Source organism: Amyelois transitella, chromosome 5, assembly GCF_032362555.1.
Source record: "Amyelois transitella isolate CPQ chromosome 5, ilAmyTran1.1, whole genome shotgun sequence".
Classification (NCBI taxonomy): Eukaryota; Metazoa; Arthropoda; class Insecta; order Lepidoptera; family Pyralidae; genus Amyelois; species Amyelois transitella.
Genome location: NC_083508.1, coordinates 1942656 through 1966768, shown reverse-complemented (window position 1 = coordinate 1966768; position 24113 = coordinate 1942656). Strand labels below are relative to the sequence as shown.

Here is a 24113-nt window from a genome sequence, read left to right as displayed (position 1 = left end):
ACAAATCTAAAATCCATTATAATTTGTAATGTCGATATATGATTGATGTCGATAGTCTTGGCTTATATAGGTACCCCTATCTTTGCTAGTGTTAGTGTCATTGTCAAAAATATGGGTGCAATTCCTTTTTTTAAGTTGCATGCTATGCAAGGAATTTGAAGTATAGGTCCAATCTCGTTGGTGCTAGGCAAAGAGTATTATGTATATATACACTACCATGCCCGATGTTGTACACGAAAATAACAATCAATTTATTTATAATGGTAAATGTAGATAATTTAATCATCTTATAAAAACATTTACCTAGCTACATTGATACAAATGTTTCTGTTCTTAGCTGTTACAAAGAAAAATTGATAGAGCGCCATCTAGTTTATTATTGCCAAAACTTTTTAATTCTGATAGATCAGTGGTGCTCACGCGTTGAATTGTTGTGTCAAGTGACTAGTGTGTGATTGTGGTCAGAAATGTATTGCTGTCACCGACAGGTGTCACTAGGTGTACGAAGTTAATTAATGAAATAGTGTGTAAGGGATAGCGATATGTAAAAACAGTGGGTTAGAGCGAGAAGGCCAGAATACAACTACAAATGTAAAGACACCACTACATACACAGTTAAGTTGCAGACGCATAAACAAGAAAAGAGAAGTTGTAAAACAACAACTGTGTTCGCTGGTTTTCTATCAGATGTAAAATGGACGTGCGGTCGTGTTGCTGCGCGCTCGCGAACTCCGCGTGTTCGTTGTAAATCGATGTTTATTGTTTTAAAATTTAACGCGAATACGAATATTGTTTATGCGATTGTTCGACTGCTTCGGTGCTTGGTCACCGAAGAAGATTGTGTTTAGTGTTTGTGTTTTTGAATGACGTTACGCTCACTTCACTTGCAGTGATTTCGCTGATAGTAGCTCACTCGCCGGTGGGTGCGCTCGTGATAAACTACGTGTTCGGTTGTTGAAAAAGGCGATTATCGTCTAGTGTGGGTGTTTTACAGTAGCACCATGCTGTGCACGGTGACATAGTGAGCCTTGAATTGACCCTGACCTCTGTCAAACATGCCTGGGCGATCGGATTGCAGGAAATTTGCGCCTAACATCTTCACCAAGAGCAAGTGCACTAATTGCTTCCGTCAGAAGGAAGAGCACAGTGCCGAGGCCTTGGAATCTAATCGGGTAAGTGAGCGTTTATAAGTTAAAATCTAACACGTTTACCGACATAATAAAATACCTATTGGGATGTAGGTGTGTTCGGTCATGGTTTGTATGTGTGCGTGGGCTGACCACTTCAGGTGTTGATCTAACGGATTTCATCTACGTAGGTACCTACCTACTTATTAAAATTGGCTAGTATAAACTTGTGCTAGATTGTAATCGAAAATGCCTAAAATAAATTTGTATGCAGCAAGGCAGGAAGTTAAATTTGCTAAAGTCCCTTATTATTATTTGAAGAGGGTAGATTTATATTTATGTAGTTAAGTAAGTAAAGATGCACCAAGTAAGTGTAAACCTACTGTAGGTAGGTATCCACAAACTTACATATTACCTACACAGGTAAGTAGGTAGGTATACATACCTACTTGGTGGTTTTTAGTAATCTGAGCCAAAGTCGTTTGATATAGGCAAGATAAGATACCTGATATACCTACCTACCTACATAGGTATGATAAAATTCATTTTTTTTAATATTAAATATCGTAGACCTACCTTCGTAGGTACCTATCCATCTCATTTTATTTGAGTCAGTCATGTCATTTTGTAGTATAATGCTCACTGTGGAATTCACTCAAAATACTGTTGATTTTTCTTTTGGGATTATTTACACTTTTCAAGGTAAAACATAGATAATCTAGGTAGGTATTTCCTTCCCATCTACCTAATTCGAATTCTTATTTACTTGCTACGATTACATTGCACTCGCTTCTACTTTCATTACTCTCGTCATACAGCCAGTGTTGTACAGTTATTTATTCTTAGCCATAAAGAACATTTAAAAATGAATAGAAGCAGGCGTTTGTTACATATTGAGTCAACCAGATCACTAACATGTTGAGGGTCATTACATCTGTAGTCCCGTTGCGGCTATGCAACCAGGATGTTTGCGGTTCAATGCCTATGCCTACCGAGTCTATGGTTATCGCCGTCATTATTACTTATTTCACCTAACCAGAAATTAAAAAAAAATTACGTTCTCAATTCAAAAACATCTAGCCCAGCTATTTTATGTTGAAGTCGAACTGAAGAAAATATGTAAATAATTTAATTTATTTATAATCTAGGTAAGTTACATATTTTTTTTTTCGAATATGTAACAATACAATAAGTAAATACTTAATTCGCTTACTATTTAACTAGTCAATATGAAAAATTAATAAAACAATAGATAAATAGTGTGTGTCACTCGCGTTTTTACCGACGGTAATAATAAAACATCATAAAAAAGTGTATATAGGCTTTCAAACAGTCACATATGTATGTCCTTTCCTGTCAACCATGCCTAACAGTTATACCTGATTTTTTAAAATCAAATTTGGTATACCTACTAAAGTTTTGCTGCTAACAAATGTTGCTCTTAATCCAATTTTATTTTACCAATATTTTCTTTACAAACTTTGAGTAGGTAGTATCTACCCAAGTTGAAGTCAAGTAATAATAGTATTCAAGTATTTTTGGCCTAACAGTTTCTATAACATACTACATGCATATGATCACGTCTATTTCTCTTTAAACAATCTTTAAAAGACTAGAAGACCACGTTTAGCTGTATGGCTTAATGACGGAATTGAGATTCAAATAGTAGTCCTACTAATATTATAAATGCGAAAGTTTGTGAGTATAGATGTTTGTTACTCTTTACTGAACCGATTACGATGAAATTTGGTATGTAGGTAGCTGAAGACCCAGAATAACATATACATTTTTATCCCGGAGTGTCCGCGGGATTGATTCCACGCGGACTAAGACGCGGGCGGCCTCTAGTTTCTAATAAGATAAAGTAAATTTTGTATAGCCTTATTTATTTCCTTTAAATCCTTTGTGCCACTATGTTGTCATTGTAAACCGGGTTTCAATCGGTAGTGTTACCATTCATTTACCTAGATAAAAACAAACATACAGGTTACTTACGCAGTTTTGCAGCTGGGCAAATACATATAGTAGTAACTAGTAACCCCTTTGAGGCCCGGTGTAACGATGTTTGGTAAACAAACGAGAAATAATTAATGTTAAGGTACAAATTAGTGGCAAAAAATGTATACAAGCTTAATTTTATAGTATTTTTTCCGAGACGAAAGGTAGTAATTTATTATGTACATAATTTCGGTCTAAATTATAAATGTAAAGCTGTCTCTGTCTGGAAATGTCAGTCTGTCTTTCACGTGAAAACTGTTAAACCGATCTCCGTGAAATTTTGCATACATATAGTAACTGTGGAGTTCACTCGCGCAGACGGAGCCGTGAGCGAAATTCCTACAATTGCAGAATTTACTTATAATAATCATTTAATGCAGATTTTTATAATCTTATCTATAAATTTTTATTTTTATTCGCGATATTTTGATGTTGCAGTAGCAAAAAATTATGAGGATTATTCTGATTACCTCATTATAAAAACAGATAGGTATAAAGATAATTATTTATGCTCTGATAGGCCACATTCAGCTGTTTGACTTAATCATAGAATTGACATTCAAATAATACCAAGTTTATAAGCCTATCCCATAGTCTTCTTTTACGACATTCTTGAAAAAGAAATAATGTGCTCATATCCTTTTCTGTATTGGTGCCGGGAACCACACACACAATTTCTTTAATAAAGGTACATAGGTATCTATGTACTATAATTTATTTAATTATATTTCTATGCAAATTCTCACTTCTGATTACATACATCAAAATAATAAAATAAGGAAAGTGGTTTGTCAAGCGCGAATTCAGCGGTCACTCGGACAGAATACGGCTTATAAAAGTACTTTCACCATTGCTTGAATGTGTAAAAATTAGCATCTATTTAGAGAACCATGCGTGGCATTGTGGCGTTTTTGTTATCGAGCTATTCGAGCTGTTGCTACGTCACTGCATATTGTATCTATACCTACGCATTAAAATAATAGAGGTATAGGTAAACGGTCTTTAAGGAAACCTGATTTTTCACCTCGGGTAAATGCTATTTTCTTGCTTAATTCTTTTTGTCTTTAATTTAAAATCTTCCAATGTTTATTAAATGTGTAAATAATTTTTGAGATACTTGTTTACTTAATTATGTTTCACTCTCATCTGTCTGCGTCTTCCCGGTCGCACCGTTTCGGGTCCGTGGTCCGCCTACCGACTTTTTCTCTCTACTTGGTAAAATTCACAAGTCACTTACTGAAAACCCCCATCAAAATCGGTTCACCGAAACGCGAGATAATCGCGGACAAACACCGTTACATACTGGTCAAACTTATTAACACTTTTTTTGAAGATGGTCAACAATATTTTGTTTATGAAACGATTTATTTTATTTTAAGATATTTGAAATTCTTTCCCATAACATCTTGGTATAGTTTTCGCACAATGACAGTCTGTCTATCTTGGGTCATGCATGAAGTGTAATTTCTGTACTAACTTAATTTTATAGCATGGTCTTCCAAAACCGGCGCGCGTCACTTCGTTAGTGGAGCATTTGTCAAGATAATTGTCCAAACCGTGCCGTTTGAGGCTTTGACATTTCCGTATTATGAATAACGTCATTACAGGTGTCTAACACGGCCGCATAGGGTCGAGAATCCAAACATATTAGATACGCACCAGCCTTGGCTTTGACACTGTCACGCGCAACCAAATGTGGTGGTTTTGTTACCAATCAAGTGTTCTAACTGACTCGTTTGTTCGCTTCGAACAGAATTTCTTTCTGATGTAGTAAACGCTTACGTTAATTCGCTATCCCATATGTGGTGAAGAAGGAAATGAGTTAAAGTCAAAGAAAAGTAAAATTTCAAATTTATTCGTAATCATACAACCAATACACCATAACAAAATGACAAAAAAAAAAAAAAACAAACAAACAAGAATATGTACAAAAATATACATGAATTATGGTGCTCCCGAAAGTACCCCCTCAGCATAATGCTGGCTGTAAACAATATGCTACACAGCCAACGCTGATCTTCCGGGGGTGCCCGGGTAGGCATCACGGACAGTTACAGTTACCTTAAAAGAGTTAAATGTATCGTCCACAGAACTCGCGTGAAACAAAAAAGTCGGTTCAATTTATTACCTCCCAACTAATGAGGGATTTATCATCCTAAATGCTAATATGGTGAAGTGTATATTGTTGCCAATAATGTAGGTAAAATGGGTTTCGTACGAAACTGCGTGTAAGCCTTCGACTATCAACATTGGATATTTAATTTAATCACCCCTTCCTCTTATGCAAAAAGGTCCATGGAAGAGGTGGCTGGACTTCAGTCTTCATTAAGAATAAGGAGTGAAATACACTACAAGGGTGTCTAATTTTTCATTCTGGGGGGACATAATCAATGGTTGAATACTTTCTATCATCATGACAAATAACTAAAGTTATCAAAAAACTACGCAGAAATTGGACCATTTGATACCTACATTTAATTTTGCGATCAAATAAACAATAAACATAAAATAACACCTGTGTGTAGTCGATAAGCAAAAGTGTTACTTTACTAAGTAATTATAAATTCACGTACAGTTTGTTAAGGTTAATCATAGGTTAATGAAGTAGTGTGAGTTAAGAGCGTCATTATTTTGTCAAGGCTATGTTTTACTTATTATTATCAGTGGGGTTTTCATGGTCTTTGATAGCTGGTTACGGAATCTCCCATCGGAGCCATAAACTGAAGATATTGAGAAAGAGAAGGAATGTCTTATATTCTCTCTCTTTCTCCATGTTACGTCTCATGGCATGTCTTATGTATTCGTTAGCAAAATTCGTGAATAGAATATCAATTGACCAAAAATCGACGACCTTGAGTCGTGTGGTTTTCCCGCCGAGATGAATAGAACCACTCCATCTCTTTGTATCATAGGAAGAGAAATGGACAAAATGAAAAAAAATTACCTCCAAAACATTCCACTCCACTCCATCTCTTTTTCATGGATTTCATAAAAGGCGCCTAAGGAATAGGCTTATAAACTTGGGATTCTTCTTTTATGCGAACAACCTATATAAATCTTTTCAAGACTGTTTGCTCCACCCCGCAAGGGATATAGACGTGATTATATGTAAGTGTGTATCTTCTGGTGTATGGTGTACAGTACTCATTTTCATCCTGGAGATGAAAATGAGTACTGTACACCATTAACGTTTTTAATTGCTATACAGTAAAATTTACATATGAGGGGCACGTGTAAAATCGATTGGCTCTAAGTAGGCCTGCCTGGTCGTTAGCAAACCTTTGCACCTTGCTTACCGTCGTATAGCCTACTGTCTTCTGTGTGTAAATAATTAACTTCCAACTTTCCCGCACAGTGGGTCACAAGCGTTTTTAAATTATTGCTTTGTTTGACACCGGTCGGGGTCAAACGACACATATTACTTTACCTAAAGTAATTTTAAAGTAATTTTACAAAGGGTTATAGAAGGTGGTACAATCTCAGTTTGTTCTAAAAGATTGGAGTCCGGACATGTCACCGTTAAATTAATAATATAGCTTATGTATGCTGTTGAGAAAAAGCTACGATTAAAGGGAAATTCTTAGTAACCTTTGATTTGTATTGCAAATTAAAAAAAAAAAAACAAAAAAAAAATACATTTGGAAGTTTGCCAGCTCTTTTTCCAAAGATTTTTATTAGTATTCATTATGTTTGCATAAATTGTGTCCGAACTTAAGGATTGGCGCCAACGCAGTCGAGTAACCGAGTTTCGCGGTAAATGCGTAAACGCAGGACCTGCTAACACTACTCGTTCACTTTACTGTGACATACTTTAATCTCGCTCAGCGGACCATAAAACTCAATTGAAAAGTTTTAATGTACTCGACTACCAACCATATGCAAACTACATGACATGTTCCCGATAATGTGATGCGCGCCTGTCACTACTGCGTTACTGATAAAACCATGTACTGATCAAAAGCCGGGCAATTTGAATGCACCTGTTAATTTATTCCTCTTCAAAAGTCAAGTGCCCTAAAAGGCTCCATAAATCCATCCGACAAAAGCCGTATAGTTTTACACAATGTAAATATTTGTAAAAAAAAATAACCGTCGAGAGTTAAGTACTGGCCGGTTCGCTGTGCCCAAAAAAAGTTTTTGATCCGAACTGCCGGCCAACAAAGACGTGGAGATGGATAGTCAAATTAAAAAATAAAATAGGAGATGTGGCGTTCCGTTCGTACGAAAGTAGCCAGTTAACTTTGATCTGTGTTTGAGACTGGCTGTGAACTTTTCTATCGCATGTATGGTCAGACGGGGGAGGCGAAGGGGTTTAGGTTAGAATGGTTGGGCTAAACTCGTAGTGTAGTATAAAAAGGAGTGCGTGAGGAATGCGCCGCGATCGCCAGGTGCATTGGCCGCGGGCCCCGCCCCCGACTGGCATTTTTGTGTATGCGTACGTCTAATGTAAGACTAAATCGAATCGAAGTTTCATTGGTGGCAATTAACAACAAACAGGAAATTGTTAAACCGTTAATGGAATCGTTACTTCTTATAATTACCGAGAATAACGCGGACTCTTGAAATTACTGCGAAAACCATAATCGATTCCTGTTATTTCCGTGCAACGAAATGAGACGGCAATATGCGCGCAATAATTTTGCAACGAAACGTTTGACAGTTTTAATATTTTCGGCGGGACTTTGAAAAATAAGGCGATTATATTAAGTCGTTAATGCCAAACCCGGCACGAGATTAGCTTAGACATTAAATAAACCGCGCGAACCGTGTGCCCGTGCCGGTTTTAGTATCTATTGACTCGGCGAAATTTACACTCGCGATAACCAACTGCTGTCTATATAGTCCATACCGTTAACAATACAATGGGCGAGTACTAAACAACAATATTATGTGGGTCGCAGAGCGGACGGCGCGAACGCGACACCGGATAACACGGACAATTAAAGTCAGCACTAACACCTACCTGTTACCACGGTATGAGAGCACATCTCAAATTGACAGCGCTCAATATTTACGTCTACGCTGCATAATTAAAGATTCGTGCGTAACGTGCCACGGTGGGAGCGGAACGGTGCTTCGTAACTTGATAGCGTTGGAATGCTTTGAGGTTATCTCTAAGTAGGTTGCGAATGGCAATTATTTAACGTTGTTTTTCTATATTTTTTGTTTATATCCTTCATTTATGATTGATATGTTCGCAGGTGTCCTCAAGATAACCTTAACGAGGAACACGTCACCGCAGCCGTAAAGTTAACCTTCAAACAAATGAGCGTAATTTACTCTCTTTACATAGCTTAACTCTGCAAACATTATCGTTAGTTTTGTTTAACGTGCCATATTTTCTAAAAAGGCATTTGCTTTATAACGATGACGACATTTAACTTGTTTGCGGTCTTAAAAACCTCCACTATACCCGCTTCTAGCAAGATAAAACGTCAAACGGGCAGAATAGTACTTCGTGTATTGAGATGATTAAACAAAAAAACAGTCACAAGTTATTTTTGACCTTATCGTGTTCATATTTCGTTAAGTGGAATTAAGTATAGTACCTCTTACAACTACAGCTGTACTGTTTTATATTAATGTACTTTAATACTAGAATACACTCGAGACTGAATTCTTTCAGTGCATATATTTCGTGTCACTCACCAGACCCATCTCTTTATATATTTAACCATAAAGTTTGCAATAAGGATATTTTTCAAATTCCAAAAACTTTATGGTAAAATATAAAAATGTCATTAACTAGACCCCTGGATGCACTAGACTTCTGGATGCAGGCAGCTTCCAACCGATCAAGGTGGAAATATTTAGGGAAGACTTGCCCAATTTTTATGTACTTATATGCGATAAAAATACAGAAAATATCGTTTCATTTCATTCAACGTCTTATTCCTAAACCCACATTCACACGGACACCATCTGCCCACGGAGCCGAGCGGTCTAATCGCTGTCTTTTATCCAAACAATATTCCCCATTTATAAGCGGTTGTATTGCATTACTTTATAAATCTCCGGTGATAATATGTGGCCGTCCAAGCGAAAAGGGCCCACTGAGCACTTTCTAGTTTCCGAGATATTAGAGATTTTGTGAAAAAAGGTGGGAAATTGGCATTATGCGATTTTAATGGATTTTAATGCAACATGCAATGGGCTACATTTTCGTATAATAATCGTCTGTAAATAACGAACACAACGTGAGAAAATTGCAATCATATGTTTAGTGAAAAGGGACCAGTTATCAACACTCTTTAAATTGAATGATTGAAATTGAATTCTATAATGATAATGAGTTAAATAACAACTAATGTCGATGTTTAACCAACCACAAAGACATCTACTGTCAACAGCGATATTTTATAATAGAGGATTTCCCCGGCATTTATTTAGGCGAGTAGTAGGGACTTTTACTTAGATAGGTACATTTCGTAATTTAATTAGACGGGAAACTTTCAATGCCTGTTTCCCAACAATTTGATTTTTGTAAGTGTGAACTTTGAAAATTTTTTATTCCAATAAATGTTATTATGATTAATTTTTTTTTTATTCCATATGATCAACCAACTATTTAACTATCCAAATATGGCCTTAACTCAATACCACCCAAGTGGTACCTTTATGCTTGGACTGCCACATATATGTGTCGAATTAAAGTTTACGAGTCTGTTTGTCTGCGAGTGCATCACATAACACAACCAGTTTTCAAGCACCTGCTAGATTAATATTGTATGCATCATCGGACATGTTAAATATATTGGAAAAATAAACATGCGTTTTTCAAAACATCTTGGCTTCGATGATGGGTTAATGCTTCTTAGTAGGAGTACCGATCCAAAGAATAAGAGGCGCGATACACACTGGAGCGTACGCATCTGCGTCGTCTATATATAATTGTTTTATTTTAAAAAGTTAAATATAATATACGGTTTAATTATTAATAATATAAAGATAAATTACATTAAAAACTTTAATATTTATTTTTTTGTTTATTTAAACATCTTGGGGTTATTAAAGTTAACTTAAAATAACCCCAAAATGTTCTAATAATTAACTAACTACAGGTCGTTGATGATGGATTAAACGTTTATTCATTCCATTTATGTCTACCATATCATCAGTATAATGTGGCGAAATTTCAACAAGATTGGCCAAGACGATAAAGCGAACATATGTACATACAAACATATAGAAGTATTGATGATCGCGCGTGATAACGAAGTAGGTACGTAAGTGAATTGCTCAGCAACTATTTACGCAGTATTTATTAAGGCCTTCTGCCTGCTGCCGTGTGGTTCCCGGCACCAATAAAAAAAGAATAGAACAACTCCATCTCTTTCCAATGGATGTCGTAAAAGGGGACTAAGGGATAGGCTTACAAACTTGGGAATCCTTTTTAGCCGATGGGTTAGCAACCTGTCACTATTTGAATCTCAATTAAGCCAAATAGCTGAACGTGGCCATTCGGTATTTTCAAGACTGTTGGCTCTGTCTATCCCGCAAGGGATATAGACGTGACCATATGTATGTATGTTTATTAAGGCTAGCATGCGTTTGGCATTATCAGGCGAATGTTTCGCCGGTCACGATGCGTTTTTGCATTTGCATAATCGTAATCTAAACGAGATAGCGGCCGGGCTAAAAGTGAACTAATTAAGACGTTGAAAAAAAAAATTGGCTGATATTTTTGTCTGCAGGCTGTTTACATTGTAAGATGTCTTAGGTAGCGGTGTGTCGCAGACTTATTTCATAACGGAAATCGTGACACGAAAATGTAGGTACGAGAATGCATTTGCCATTGTTTTGGAACCACTTCCCGTGGATTTTGTAAGAAGCCACTAAAAAAGTTATTCAAAAACTCATAGTTTAATATTTCACGGTATATCTGAATAGTGTCTCTTACATATCATAGAAACTAAAAGTTTGGGAAATCAAAATAATCGTATGATGAGAGGTCCCGGGTTCGAATCCCGAATATCAGGGCATGATGAGAAAATAACTTTTTCTGGCCTGGGTCTTGGATGTTTACCTATATAAGTATTTATTATAAAATATAGTATTGTTGAGTTAGTATCTCTTAACACAAGTCTCGAACTTACTTCGAGGCTAACTCAATCTGTGTAATTTGTCCCGTATATATTTATTTATTTTAAACGAGTCTTCTTCTTCTTAAATTTAAGAGCTAACTCTTGTCGGTGGAGCTAAGTACTCAAAAATATTCCTCGCGAAAAGAGACTTCGGATATTCGACATTGGTCTAGCCAAGAAAATGTCTTGCCATCGGATATACCCACAAAGGCAACTCAGGGAATCGCAATTAATGCATCAACTTACGTGTTTATTATCAACTGTTCTTTACTCGATAATGTCAACATCCCAAGACACAGATTATGTCTACACTAGATAATGTTTTTATGGCTTTTTGTCCAGTAAAATGTTTTATTTTAATCCAGTATTTTTTTTAAGTTAACTGAAAACTGTGGCCGGTTTTATTCAAGTAACTGCAGTCGTTCTTGTATGATAACATCGTAATTGGTTGTTTTGTCCTCTATATTATTTACCATTTTAACTGTAGAAGCTCGTTCTGATCAATAACATATCGATTACGCGTATCGATGTCTAATGTAAAGTTTCCAAATTTTCTAGAATTTTAAGTTTCTATCCTTTTTCAACACAATAATAAAATTAGGGCCGTGTTGAAATGCAGATGCATTTTCCAAAGAAAAAAATTAAAGACAGAAATAAATCCAAAATCACATTAAGCCAACATTCATCGATTTCCCTTAAATAATATCTCTTGTCACATTTTAATTGTTCATTGATGAAACTACATTCATGTACATACATGAATTGCAACGAAGCAGGTGCCGAACTGTTGCAACGCAAATTGCTGGTCTCCGTAACGAGTCGGTTAATTCAATTATTATTTAATTAGACACCGTTTCAAAAGGCACCAGTTATTACAATACGAGATGACGGGTCATCCGAGTCAGAAGAAAAAAGTCGTATAGGTTTCGAAACCCATTGAGCTGAACGCGAGTTGTAATCGATAATCGATAACGGGAGACTCTATACTAGTTTCGAAATTGAATTAAGCGGGTGTAAACGATGGTTTTGCAATAAAATAGATGAAAATTGTATACAATTATACGTGTGAGCGGTGATGGCTAGCGAGGCGCCAGGCGGGTGTGGGCTAAGCCCATTTTAACACATTCTGGCTGCCGGATAACTGATTCTCGTTACATTGACTTGTTTACGTCACCCGGAATTACCTGTGAGGATAATGATAGAAAGATTCAGTCCGACATAACAATCCAAAAGTTTAACTTTGTATATTTTTGTCTCTGTTTATTAGATTTCCTTTTCTTGCTTCATACAAATTTTCATGAAAAATGAATTAAAAGCATTCATTTTCTTTCAGATTTGTATTGTATATTTTTTTCCAAAATGAAATTTCATGGTAAAGAATAGTAATTAGCAGTGTTACTTGTAAATGTTTCATTTGGTATCTGTTTTTCAATAAAAGAACAAGCTTCACTCTTTACCGAAGAGGATCTAAGCGAGACAGTCCTCTCAATCAACTACTGACATAATAAAAAAGAATCTTCCAAGCGTCATGACCACCCATTGTTACATTCTTTTGATCTACAATAAAAAGATTTCTGTACCGATCCATTCATAAGGTTTCTTCGCCGTTCGTCCGACACTTGTATTCTTACAAGACTTCTTGAGAATATTTAATTATGTAGTAATTTACTGCTAACTGGACGGAGTTGGGATTATTCCCTTAGGCCTGCGGCGTCGTCTCTATATGTAGGAGCCGTGTAATCTGCGTAATGATTGATGTGATTGGCCAGGGCACTGGTTCTCATAGGCTGTCGTGCCATCTAGAAGAGACAAGTAACCTAGCCATTACAGAAATAATTATCTTCACATTAAATAATTCGAAGTATTTAGAAGGAAAGAGTGACTAACAGACATGAGGTAGAGTGCCAAATCAATGATTAACTACATCGATAGTATGAATTTCGGCATAAAAATTATTATTACTTATGTTAAAGTAAATCTTATTTTTTTAAGGAAGAAGGGATCGAGTAAGTTTATATCTTAATTGTGAAAAGTTAAGTTTTACATGATCCACTCATAAACTTATCTTAATTGTTATTGTTACATTGACATAGAAGCCACAGAAGTATAATCGTTGTATAGGTAGAAATGCTTGAAATAAATTAAAAAAAGTATTATTTAGTTGCGTGATTTGCCATTTTCATCTACAGATATATGAGGATCATCAAATCAGACCTGATGAGGAACTATTTGTATATCAATTTCAATGTAAATCGATTTCATTCAATCGTGAACAGGAATAGGCGGGCATTACCAAGTGACTTTGTTGCTCTTAGTATTTCATCCACCGCTGATAGGATAGCCATAAAAAGTGAACTTTATTCTTTGTGCAATTGAGATATCTTTATGAAGTTATTAAGTAGAAAATGTATCTATCTGCATGTGATTGTGAATTGATAATGTAGCTTATTCTGCAGTCAGTTAATTTATGCGGAATACACGTCGGTTATGAAGTAAGGTTTATGATCCGATTGCAATTTATTGGGTGAGTAAAGTATGTATGTAAATGTGGATGGAATCTTATTACTTTTTGCACCTGACAAAAAAAGTCTCAGTTTGTCAGTACGTGGCATCGGCCAGACCTCTGAAGTTATTTAGAATCGGCATTCGTGCTTTTAAGGTTATAAGAGTGAATTCTATACCAAAACCTTAATCCGGGTCTTCCATGTCATATCTATATCCTGTAACAAAATTGATCTGATAATACATATTTTCTTTGTACAATTGCAAAACTGCAGTGTAAAAAAAAAGACCAGCTGGAATTTTCGCGGGAATGCTGTATTGTTTACGTTCGGATATTGATCCGAAGATTTCGTTCCGTCAAGTCGCTGTCAGTCCATTGTTTTCCCGCCAATTCCAGCCAATGCTGTTTGCTTCTCATTGTTACCACTGGGTAGGTATTTGTTATTGATCGCATTGATAAATCAGGTGTCGTTTACATACACGGAATGATACAAAGTGGTTTATAAACATTCAGTTTCAAAACATTTTGATTAACGCATGACGTTTTATAACTGTTTGGTATTGCGTTACATACAAGCGGTGACTTGATACTTGTTTGGTAGTATGACTTTTGAGAAAATAGTTGTTATTATATTTATTTGGATTTTATTAAAAAAAAAAAAATATTAATTCCCCTACCTACACAGTATTCATTTTGCTACCTACTTGGTAAAGAGGTCAGTTTTATTCACATACACCGTTGCCCAAATTAACTTCGAATTTATTTATTTAGGGCACACCTGTTTAATAACCTGTGTTACATGCAGGGTAACATGACATGCTGTTGACTGTAATGTACTTGTCTGCGTGTCGCAGTCTTTCTAATAAATGGATATTTTAATAGATGTTAATTGCGACATGGGCGCCATAATCGCTTATCGTGGGACGAAAATGTCGCAGCTGGCTCAACGCGTGTCCCTTGAAGCGAACAATCATTCTAACGTACCTGTGTAACCTCCGCCGCATGCAGGAATTAGCATACTCGCAGGACCTCATGCCCACGCGCAGCACTGCCAATCCATCATATTTGCTGCTGTGTGGGTAAACGGAGCCATTTTAGTCAGGCATAGCCACCATTTTGTGGTATGTATCCGAACGTGTATTAATTTCTCCAATGAAATTCTAAATTTGAATTCAAATTTTGGCGCGTCAATGGCACTGCTGATTGTTTAGTGTTCCAAGAATGGTGGTACCGGCGAATCTCGCGTGACTCTTTGGCTTTCTTTCCTAAGTAGAGTTGGAAAAGACTTATGTATCTCTTTCATATCATTTAGCGGATGCTCAGCGTGTGAAGCTATAATTGAGAATGCAATTAGAAATTTACCAGATAAAATAGTTGTGTTAGGAAATCCATACAGGTACTATTGGTGCGTATTCCTTATGGAGATTATAAGAATATAAATAAAAAACAAACATACTCTTATTATTTAAATTAATTTTATGACTTCTCAATGTATCCTTACATGTTTTTACACCTACACCTACGAATGTTTTTCTGACATGCTTTTACTGATTAACCTCTAAATATTTTAAATAAATTTGCAATGGACATATTTAGTTGAAGGTCCAGTAACGTAGCCAGGTCCAGTAACGTAACCTATATTTGACACATACTACATTTTTCCAGAAAAATTGTGGGTAATACTTCGCGAGTTGATCGACGTTTTCCGATGTGTCAGTAAAAAAAAGATCTTCACCTATGTGTCAGTAAAAAAAAGAAAGAAATATGGTCCAGAATTCTTAAAACACATCAAGAAGCATTAAACGTTACTGCATTACAAAGTCAGATAAACAGTTTAAAATTAATCCTGAATTATTAATCAATGTAACGTACATTCATCCCCTTTTTTGGTCCTAAAGTCTTTAATACAATCAATTTTAAACAAGTAAAAATTAAAATCTGATTCATTGTTAAGCTAATAAAACATGCTTTCATCTCACCCATGTGAACTAACAATCGTAAAGTTCTAAGATTAATCGTAAATTAAAGAAATCTAAAACTCTTAAGAAAGCTGAAAATCTAAAGACTATACTTGTGATTGTTTTAGGCTTTTTAGACTTGTCGAAACTGTTGTCTCTGTCCACCACGTAATGGCAAAGACGTGATTACATATGTACTATATTTATCCCGTACGGCATCGATAGAGGCATGTATGTATTTTAAAAAGTTCCAATGTTAATTTAATTTTAAGCAGGTAATTTCTAGATGCGTAAGTGTGCGTGAATGGTCCCAAACATATACCTATATATTTTCCATTTGTATACATACATAATTAATAATTATGATCACGTCTGTATCCACCAGTCTTGAAAAGACTGATAGGCCACGCTCAGCTGTTTGGCTTAGTGATAGAATTGAGATTCAAATAGTGACAGGTTGCTAGCCCATCGCCTAAAAGAGGTATCCCCAGTTTATATGCCTATCCCTTAGTTGCCTTTTACGACATCCGTGGGAATGGGATGGAGTGGTCCTTTTCTTTTTTGTAATGGTGCCGGGAACTAAACGGTTATTTCCATTTGTACCTACTTTCGTCATTTTGTCATTATAGCGTAATTAATCAAGCCAATCTGAATGGCAGGAGTTAATTGTTGCAATTACTGCAAGTGCATCATGTTTATCTTGGGTTATGTATGAGCAAAGAATGAATAACTTTTAAAAATAGGACAGGATAATTCAGATATGTATTCTTTTAAAATATATTAACTGTTTGTTGTTTCCTACAGTCTTGTAGTTAAGAAGAAAGACGGTAAGTCAATCATCATAAAATTAGGAATCGACATTTTGGTCTATTTTTTTTAATCATGGTTATTTATTACAAAAAAAAACACTGTGGCATATTTCAAAAATAATCTGGTACAGTGCACACCCAGAACGTTTACTAAACCTAAACAGACTTTCAGTCACAAATCAGCCGGATTATGAAATAAATCTGACAAAGATTTGTGACCAATATATAACATGTATTTCAACTCAGCGGGGCGGGCATACTTACCGCAAAATGATTTGTATCCGTTGAGAAAAACTAACAGCAATATTTACTCGTACAACCTTCAAATGATCTCATAAATTAGCCCTTCGACTAACAAAGCTAAGTAGGCTTATAATAAATTTAATACGCCCATTATGCAGGTCTATAAATTATGGTAAACGAAATGTGGGCTAATTGTAGTCAACAAAGAACACACTCCATTTATTAAAGATAGTTCATTTCTGTAGTGTACTTCTGAGTTCCAAACGCCGTGATGAGTTGTGATTGGTGAAATTTAATATTGAGACAATACACACAAGCGCAGTATTTATCGATTTGCGGTTTTATATGTCATTCGAAATTCAAAATTCTAGCGTAATTAATTTGTCATTCATCGACAGCTTACTTAGCGTAATGGACGCGCGGCCTCGGCACCTACGCAGTCTGTTAACTCTTTTCAACTAATAAATTATTTACAGTAAATCGATTTAGGAATTTTGCAATGATCAGTGAGTTGATTAATGGTGTATGAGTATATCTTAATTAAGTTGTTGGTATTTTTCGGTCTATCCAATTTTAAGTAACTACCTATACCTATTTCAAATAGAAAAACTGAACCAATTTTAAAATTTTACACGCATATAGTTAAGGGGTATCTATTTCTTATCACGGAAATATTGTTATCCCCATGGTAAGCAAGTTTTACGTGAGCGGAATCGACAGAAAATGCTTTATATAAAAATATTATGTATTGCACTAATAGTATAATTTATACTTACTCATAATTTTTATAAAAATAACTTGATAAATGAGCTATTAGCGTCTGTATCAGATCGCCTGTCGTTTCTTCCTTTCAGCCCGTATCGAATCATGCTACATAATTGTCCATCAAGATCGATCATCGTGATCGTATCGATAAAAGTTAACACTCTTTTTATAAATGAATTTTATAATTTTTAAACGCAGCTCCATTATAGGATGACACTTGTCAAACAAATCTTAAGAATTGTCAAAATGTTATGTTAACGGTGGCAAACTAATTTGTCTAGTCTAGTCTGTCTAGTCTAGTCTGTCTAGTCTTTCGTCTTACCTACTTATGTGGTAGTAAGCGTAGTAAATTTTTATAAAATTTTATTTCAAATATCAAAAATTTGTTCCCATATAGAAGCAAAATTTAGGTACGTACTAAGATTATTTATTCTACGATTTTTCAGCACGATTACACAGCGTCTGTCATATTATAGAAAGTCGCCATTAATTGTAATAATTAATTAATTGCAGCGATTTATTCTCGAGATTTACCGAACGCACCGAGTCGGCGTCCTTGCCGACGCCATTTTAATTTGTAATGAGGCTAAGGAAAGTATTGCCATACTGCCATGTTTGTATCTAGGGCCATTTTTTGCGCATGTCCTTTTAAAACGTTAATTCATCAACAAATATTTAAAGGTCAACTCGTTGGATTTATTTTATCTGTGTTACTATTTATTTTATGTTGTCTATGTAACTCCGAAGCCATATTCCTTACTGTCGTAATCTTTCCGCTTTTATGTTACGTCGGGTATTATAGAATACTTGCTATAACCCAAGACGTTATTATAATAAGAAAAATCCTATTACTAGTACTGAAATTACAACAATCCTGTCAGTTGTATTCTAGGACTGGGAAAGAATACATACCTTCCATATTTGATTTTTGTGGGCGATCGGTTAACTCGTTCTGAATATTTACGGACGCCTAATTAATTGTCCAGAATTGTTGCACGTATTTTACGACGGTCATTAAGAAACCTTTTTATGTGTGTGTTTGAGTCTCAATCCTTTTTAATGAACGCCCTCTTTTTTTCAGGTACGTAATGTCTTCAGATATTTGCCGCTAAAAGAGCCATTAAGTTTGATAAGCTGATTATCCATCTTTACAGCCGGTGAGTGTGTTTGGGCTTAAAATAGCTATTTTAATATCAGTGCATTCTTGCCATGGTCTGACAAAGTAAGTCGATTTTTACACTGAATGAAGTCAGGGGATTGTCTCATTATTGAAAAGAAAAATATATATATTATTTTTCATATGTACCTTTTAAAGACAAAATAAAGATACCTTCTTCGATTGTTTACGTATGCGGTAAGTATTCATTAAACTAATGAACGGCATCATTAACAATAACGAGTGGGTCCAAAAGAAATACCATAATGAAGTAAAGGATAAGGTTTAACCCACCCACAACGTTCAGACTTCTACCAAAGACTTTTCTAATTGAACGATACTTCTACTTCCTGAGGTAAATTCAGATATTGGTTCCATTTACAAAAAGTCGTGTCAATATTTAAAACCAATATTTGTCATGTTACGCGAGCTGTCAACGTGACGTTTAAGATCGCGCCAACGCGTACCGCCTACGATTTTGTTTATCTTTTGTAATTTATTTATTTCACTGTAAACTTTTTTATCTAAGACTGTAGTGCTTAAATGTATAAAACATACATGGTGAGCCACAACAGCCTTTGCTTATTTCAGGCAAATATTGCGAGAACAATCCGTGAAATTATTGTTTTTTCATGTAGGTACTTAAATTCATTTTGCGCAGCGGATGGACACAAGTCTATTGATCCCATAGCCATTCCATGACTTTTATTTGAGACGATCACAAAATTGTGAAAATTCTTAGTGTTTCACGATGTCTCAGAAAAAAAAATTGACTAAATTTTTTTTTAAAACATGGTACTATACTCGGCGCCCTAAGGTTCAAAGGCCATCCATATTGCTTAATTCACATTGGCTTATTGATTCAGTATTACGTGCCAAATCATAGGCCGTCAGTTCAAGGTCCACTCATCACGCTTGATTAACTTTGAAATGCAACTATAAAAATATAGCCAATTATCTTGTTACGCTACTAATAACGTGGTACTTAATTAAATTTAAAACTAATTAAGTTATTGCCATAATAACTTATAAAAATAAAAAAATATATTAAAAGTACTATGGCTGCGTTTTGAAGTGACAAGTGAATGTAACATTACTGAAAGGACATTATTTTAAAATTTTATATTTTACTAGGAACCTTCCCTTAGTCTAGTAGTTAGTAGTTAGGTACTTTTAGATCTTCAGTATTGTATAAATTATACCGTTTTGGTGTTATTTATCCAAAGTTGAAATAAACTAACAAGTCATCACAGCGTGTGACCAACATTAGAATGATCATTAAATGTATATGGTTGGCCACATCGCCCTAAATGGTTGGTTTTGTATTGCAACATCAACATTATGGATGCGTTCTCAAATGTTTCAACTATTGACTTTACCAAGAATATTCCAACGAGCTACGGGTAATTCGCCGTATATTGTATTGTAAATTTTCATTTAAATCTTCCATCCTTAAATGAAAGATTTATGCCCGTTTTTACTCTCTCGTCCAAATAATCACAATTCAATGTGCTATATTTGCACTGTCTCCCATTGCATTGAATCTTGAAAAAATCAGCAAGAAAGAATACGTAATAAATTATATAAGAGCAAACGCAGGAATACAGACGTAATGTATGACTTCAAAAAGGACTCGGTATGAGTTAAGACAGCCACTCGCCGCGAAACGCCTAAAATGGTCGTTCAGGAAATTTCCACATCGTAAATAATTCATACATTATTACTCAATCATGTCTGCAACGGTGAACATTTCAGTGGGACGATTTTTTTTGCCGCGTCCCGTTTCTGAACGTTTTTCATCGCATATTGTCCTGTCGCGTCATCAAGATAGCGAGCGTATTATGACTGGCCATAATTTCAATTGAATAAGGCGGGAAGTTCTGAATTTAAAAACATAAAATGTATTTCGTAAGCGGCGTGTTCCAAGTTTGAAATGCAACGGTACTTGATATCGTCACAGTGACCCGGCGAAAAAGAGCAGAACGTCGGACGCTGCGCCTGCGCCGGTCATGGCTCCGTCAGGTGCCGTGTTCACTTTCGATCGCACTAATGCTATTGACTTTAGTCTACTTGAATTTAGAGTGCTATTTTTAGGCATCTGCAAAATGTGAGTACTGATCTTCGGGTGTTTTCGTGTGGATTATCATTCGGTTCTTAAGGTCCCTTCCGTATAACAGATTTTACTTCCGACTTCTGTGAAGAATCGGCTCCCGTAGGAAGTGATAAGATTTAGCCTAAGTAACACCTTAAATCTATGGCATAATTTTACTTTGAATTGATAGATTTAAAAGATATATTTTCCTTTTATATAAAGTTAATTTCTAAATCTAGAGTCTAGGTCAACAGCACAAACTGCATAATAAAGTCATATACTATGTTATTATGTTGACTTTATGCTTTATTCCGTTTGTAAATTTATAATGAATTAAATATTTATTTAGGTTTTATAACAGTTACATTTTGTAAATAATTTGTGTAGAATAAAGCGGTCAGTGGCCACTTAAAAGTTTTTAAATAGGGATGATATTTATTATTTGTTTTATTTAAATGTAGTAAATATTTTAGTGTAAATGTATTATAATTTATTTAAAATGTATATATCATCATCACGTCTATATCTCTTGTCTAGCGGGGCAGACTGAGCTTAATATATACATACAAACATATCATCACGTCTATATCCTTTGCGGGGTAGACAGAGCCAACAGTTTTGAACAGACTAAAAGGTCACGTTCAGTTGTTTAGTGTAATGATAGAATTGAAAATATTTCCAATATTTTTTTGTTTCAGTCTCATGGCATGGCATAATTAAGTCCTATTGCATTATTAAGTTCGAAATAGCCGAAGGCCCGAGTTAAATAATTATTTTTTAAGCAGCGAGAGCTTTCAAAGATTTTTTTCAGTGTTCAAGAATCACTTTAAATTTTTGTCTGTAATCTCGTCACATCGTATTAAATGATCAATACATATATATATACATACATACGGTCACGTCTATATCCCTTGCGGGGCAGACAGACCCAACAGTCTTGACTGAATGGCCACGTTCAGCTATTTGGCTTAATGATAGAATTGAGATTCAAATAGTGACAGGTTGCTAGCCGATCGCCTAAAAAAGAATCCCAAGTTTGTAAGCCTATCCCTTTGTCGCCTTTTACGACATCCATGGGAAAGAGATGGAGTGGTCCTATTCTTTTTTGTATTGGTGCCGGGAACCACACGTTACCAATACAAAATAAATGATCAATCATGAAAACGATTTCAACTGAAACCGTTAGTCGTCAAATATTTATTACTTTCCACTTGAGGTGTTACTCACAAATATACAAATTGACTCAAGCACAGCTGCTGCGGTGGGAATGCTTGTCTTTTTGTCTTAAATCGGTAATCGTCATAACCGCGAGGTTTAGCGGTTTTTACCGTTGCTCGAAATGTTTACCTGTTCATATTTTTTTTGGGGCTACACTCCGTTTTTCGATTATATACACTTACATGTAACAGCGTCTTTTATTGCATGCGCTTATTTCTCGGACGTTAAAGAACATTGTAATTGTAGTGTCTGTTCCATATTTATTTTCAGGGATTTTTTTGTCTATCAATACTCATTTCTGAACTAAAATTTTAGACCTCCTCAAACATCCTTAAGTTTTTTCATCAAATGTCTTGTTTTTGATCTGATTCTCTCTCCATATATCCGTGGGAATCTATAACAGAACTCTCTTTTATGTAATTTAACAATAAAACAAAGAATGATTTACCTCTTTTTAGTGCAGACAACAAAGTTATTTTTATTTTCATGACCTACATTACTCGCAATTAAACAACATGGCGTAGCTAAACGTGACAGATGAAGCTTAAGTAATAATAAAAAAATTGGAATTTGAGGTTAGGCGAAAATGTCGCTATATAGATCGCCCCCCACAGTGACAGTGACAGAAATGTTTTTTTTCTGACAAAAACCTAATTTCTCCGTACAAAAAACCTAAAGTCTGAGTAACATAGTATTGGCAATGAAAATGGCGCCTTTTTTTTAAGTTTTAATAACTGTTCTCTAACATTTGACCTATGATCATTTGGACAACAAAATGTTTAAGGCTAGTGGAAGTAAAATTTAATAAGAATAATGTGGTCTCAAAGAAGCAGCATATGATTTTTCTTTCGTCATATTGTTGGCGTAAGTGCGTCCTCCCATATTCTGGAGTGGTGAGACATCAAGTTGATCAGGTAATGAACCGAATGATGCCTATAGGAACTCTAGTTACTCCATTGACTTTGAGCTAAAGTAAACCTTATTTAGTTTAGTGCTATTCGGTAACTAATTACTGAATAGAAATTCGTGATCTCGCCATGTAGTAAAGATAAGAGGGGAACCCTTAATTTTTATCACAAATATAATTAATTTCATTGATAATTAAACCAATATAATTTTGGCCTAATTAATTAATTTATTCGCCTAAACAGCATCTTCGGTCCCCTCGGTGCACATTTGCGGCGCGTGCGCACGATATTTCCGAAAGCAGGTCGCCGGGGTCGACGGCCGGCGTCGCGACGTCCGAAATTAGATGTGCAGGTGCACTCTGATGGGCTGTGTTACCAACTGCCACTTTAATTTTTTCCCTAAAATTCTTCTTAATGTCCCCGAAAATGGCCATGACATATGTACGAACGAACAGAAGGCCACAACAAAACCATAAAGACTCCGGCGGCCGATCACGTGGAACCCATAGAAAATGACGGTCCTCCGGAATTCAGAAGGCACGTTCAGACTCTGACTACATTTGAAATTCCACTCCCAAAAAACCCCCTGCTCGGTGGAAAATGCCCTAACAAGTCCCTTTTGATACTGCACCTCCCCAAATTTGGAGAAAAGGCCACTATGTTGGCAGCAATGCCAACGAACGCAAATAGACTGTGATTTAGACTGTTTTGTTTGATCATTTGATGATCATCAAGCCGATGATGATTCTGGTCATCAGTCATCATTAAACGTCAAACTATTATCGTCAATGACAAAGTATGCCAGGAAGAGATCTCCTTTTGGAGTGAAGGTTGTTTGATGTTTTTTATTTAGTATTTGGTAAGGGATCTCGTGGGAATTTTGGGAAATATATTTTCGGTAGATTCGTTCGCTTTTTCGGTGTGGAAGCCGTGTCGTGGAATAATTTGAAATTTAATTTCTTTATTTAAACTTTATATAACTTTATATGCTTTACATAAAGCTAGTTTTAAGTCCGCCTATTGTGGCGGACTTAAAACTAGTAGCATTATCTAAAATGGTTCACCCATTGGAACTGACAGAGAACTTTAAAGTGGGGTGAAAGTACATATTTTTTTATCTGTAACGGGGTTGACGGAGCCAATAGCACTAGTGGATAGTGGATACTAGTCAAATTCAAAATTCAAATTCAATTTCAAAATTTTTTTTCATTGTTATTGGGACACTTCATATCAGTTAATAATTGTCTTATCT

The 24113-nt window shown here is 35.5% G+C and overlaps 1 protein-coding gene across 3 annotated transcripts in view; it reads left to right on the top strand.

Moving 5' to 3' along the window:
• Positions 1 to 668: 668 nt before the first annotated feature.
• Positions 669 to 24113, top strand: part of LOC106138439 (protein outspread) — a 290023-nt gene continuing 266578 nt past the window's right edge. For all 3 annotated transcript variants that reach the window (XM_013339589.2, XM_060944352.1, XM_060944351.1), the window contains exon 1: positions 669 to 1172. In XM_013339589.2, the coding sequence (XP_013195043.2) occupies positions 1056 to 1172 (117 nt within the window). In that variant the 5' untranslated portion in view covers positions 669 to 1055. The remainder of the gene's footprint in view (positions 1173 to 24113) is intronic.